We start from the raw sequence: 3,336 nt of genomic DNA on the forward strand, positions 1-3,336 counted from the left end.
GGAATTGTGATATTAAAAAGAAAGCCATTCATTAATAATAACTGTTTTCAGGCAAGAAGCATCAATGGGTGCTTTTGTGGGTGAAAATTTCATGAGGAAAAAAAGAATTATGGAGTCTCAGAGAACTACCCCCTAAGATACTTGATATTTTACAAACAACTAAATAAAAATAACTGTAGAGTAGAGAATCCTAGTGGATAACACCCCAAGCAGGTGGAAGTCCTCATTACCAGTAATGGGACAAATCAATCATTCCTCCCCAACATCACACACACACACACACACACACACACACACACACACACACACACACGATACATGATGGGAGGAGGTCTGGAAGAGGAGCTAAGAGTACTGGCAGTAGAAGACAGAGAAAGGCCTTACATTGCCCCTTTTCTGGCCATGCATAGACCACCAATATTGGGCCTAAGGGAACTGCATAATTCTCTAGGATAGATAAGAAAGGGAAATATCTCTTTCCATTTAGTATTTCTTCTGAGCACTAGGTAGTTCTGAGAAGTCCCTCTTGCCCACAGCCTGACTAGGTACAATGAGGGACTAGAGTTCCAGGAAGCCACTTCACCAGGTCATCGATGGCATCTTTCACTGCTGTTATGGACACCACCACCATCAGGGGTATCACAGTTGGATACCATGCCAAGGAGGAGATCTGGGGAATCACCTGAGAGAGGGAAAGGGAGAGAACCTTGAGTCAGAAAACTCAAATAATATATTTCCCCCAACCTTTCACCCCACTACCATTTTTACCTCCACAGGCTCATAGCAAATCCAACTATCCTAGCTGTAGCCTTCATCATAGAAGCTTTCATGTAACCCCCAAAATATAAGTAAATATTTTCCATGGAAGAATAATGGGGGAAAAAGCTATAAGTTGCCACCTATCTTTCCTGAACTCTACTATCTTTGTCTTGATGGCAAAGGACCATTTATCCCTGATAATGAAAGGTAATGGGAGTGGGGAGGTGAGAGTGGACAGGGAAAACCAAGTGCTGTCCCATACTCTTCAGCACAAGGAGAACGAGATGATCTGTCCCTCTCTTCCAATTTTTGGGGCTATCCTACGCTGCTTCCTTTGTGCTGGCACTCATATTCTAAGCCATTCTCCTTCCTCAGCACTCTTGCATATTTATTTTCTATCAGGAAGCCTGGGACAAGAAAGAGGAATAGAGTTGTAGTTGAGGTGAAGAATCTGTGGCCCCCTATGGTCAGGCTGAACTGTGGTCATGCAGCCAGGATGAGTAGTTCCCCTTCCTTGGGATTTGGTGACTTTGTCTCCTTCCTCTTGTAAAGGCTTGTTTCACACTGGCTAATCCCAACCACAACTACTCAGAGGAACTGGCCTAAGACACCAGACATCCATTTGCCTGTTTTCTAAGGAGAGAAGACATCTCTCAATTTAGAGAGGAGAAAAACTGATTATACAGCCTGATCTCAGAGAGGTTGATAAAAAACTCTCTGGAAAAGGTCCCAAAGGCAATACCTGTAGAAACAGCAAAATGAGGAAATATATATTTGCAAGTCTCTGGAACTGTTCAAACAGGTTCAGGGGCAGGAAGTTAACAACATTATATTTTGAGGTCTTGATGGTATTGTTCTGTGAGTTAAAAGAAAGCAAAAAAAAAAAAAAAAAAGTACAGTTAGAGAAATAAAAGATAGCTCAAAATTGGGTTCATAGGCAGCTGCCCCAACCTGCCAGTCTTAACAAAAAGTGAAGACCACTCAGTGACATGAGAAAAAAGCCACCAAAGTTCCCCCCACCACAAGGAGGGAGAAAGGGAAGAAGTGTCTAATTTCTCCCTTTTCCTTGAGGGCTAGAGGATTGAAATATGGCATAGCTGCTCTATATGGTACTTTCTTTGGGGGCAGAATGTATCTCTGCCCCTGACAGAGTTGTTTGGTGATGTTATTGATAATAATAATGATAATCCATTTAACAACAATAAAACTAATATTTATTGAGTCCTTACTATGTGCAAGGCTCTGTTCTAAGCATTTTATATATAGCAACCCAATTAATCCTCACACCAACCCTATGAGGTAAGTACGATATGATCACTTTTTGAGGATGAGGAAACCGAGGCACTGAGTCCAGAGTTGTCTAATAAAGCTTTTGTTGTTGTTGTTCTGGCAAACTCAATTTGGTGTGCCATTATGTATTGCTTTCCATGTTAAAGGATGTCAGATGCTGAAAGCAAACAACTGTCTTTCAACCCTTATCCACTGAAGGTTCCTACACTGATCACTGTCAGCAATGGATATCACTTGGCCCCTAATTCTCCTAAGAGGATCTGAATAGTTTTGGTCTACATCTAAACTATTATTTTACTGAGTGAAAATGGAAACTTATCTACCTTCTCAATCCTGACCTCAAGATGTTGACAGGACATCTTACTTTCTACCTTTGGGTCTTCAATGGTTTATCCTAAGAAGTCAGAGCTTAAACCTAAGAGCTCAAGAAAAACAGAAGAATAAGGCCAAATAATTCCTTAAAGACAGAGCTTCTCTCTTATCTCCTTCATCTGTGAGACCAGAACAAAAGAATAAACTCAACTGCAAACCTGGAGTACAAATACTTCTCAAGCACAAAGAATCTTGCCTGGCTCTGTCTTGGGAGGGCATCAAAATCCTTCTCTTGGAGAATTTAAACCATTCATTTCTAAAACCAGAACTTGAATCTTGGGTCTTCACCCAGGAAGTTAGAAAGGCAACCCAGACATGTCTTGCCCAAGGTCTATTTCCCTAGGGAAAAGAAGCTGATCAAACAACTTAGCACTTGATCCAAGTTTAGGGATCCAAGATGAAACTAAGATCTCCTTGGTGTTTCTCCATAATTTTCCAATTAATAATCAAATACTACAGCATTTCTCAAAGCTTGCTTTGTTCACAGCCCTATGCTGGGCTATACTAGTGGAGGCCGAAAAGAATTAGACAGGATCTATCCTGGATGAGCTCGTAAGTCTGTCTTGAAGGCAGTTCTAATGGAATGATCTCTAGGGGCCCTTTTTTTTGTCCTGAGAGTATATTATTCTAACATAGAAATACCATTTTTTAAAAACATAAGATACTCTGAATTTCTCAGTATCTAAGTCTAGATGGGTCTGATTCTTGGATCCAAAGATCTTCTGAGAAATGGCCTTACTGAAACAGCTGGCCCTCACTGTTACTTTCCATCATATTTTATAGCCAATGAATGTACGTTATGATTCTATTCACCTGGGTAGTATCTTGCCTCAAGATAGAGGTACCAGTATTTCTTTACTAACTTGACTAGAGTGTTTTGTTTTATCCTTTTTTTTTTTTTTTTTTTTTTTTTTT

General features: G+C 40.3%; 1 protein-coding gene across 1 annotated transcript in view; it reads right to left on the reverse strand.

Annotated features, from left to right (window-relative positions):
* LOC103265488 (phospholipid-transporting ATPase FetA-like) overlaps positions 1-3,336 on the reverse strand; it is a 61,346-nt gene that overhangs the window by 54,657 nt on the left and 3,353 nt on the right. Inside the window, 2 exon segments of the mRNA XM_021715057.1 lie at positions 584-682; positions 1,502-1,615. Coding sequence (XP_021570732.1) covers positions 584-682; positions 1,502-1,615 — 213 coding nt within the window.

The sequence above is a fragment of the Carlito syrichta genome, unplaced genomic scaffold, assembly GCF_000164805.1.
Source record: "Carlito syrichta isolate Samal-C Ts95f unplaced genomic scaffold, Tarsius_syrichta-2.0.1 Scaffold306593, whole genome shotgun sequence".
Classification (NCBI taxonomy): Eukaryota; Metazoa; Chordata; class Mammalia; order Primates; family Tarsiidae; genus Carlito; species Carlito syrichta.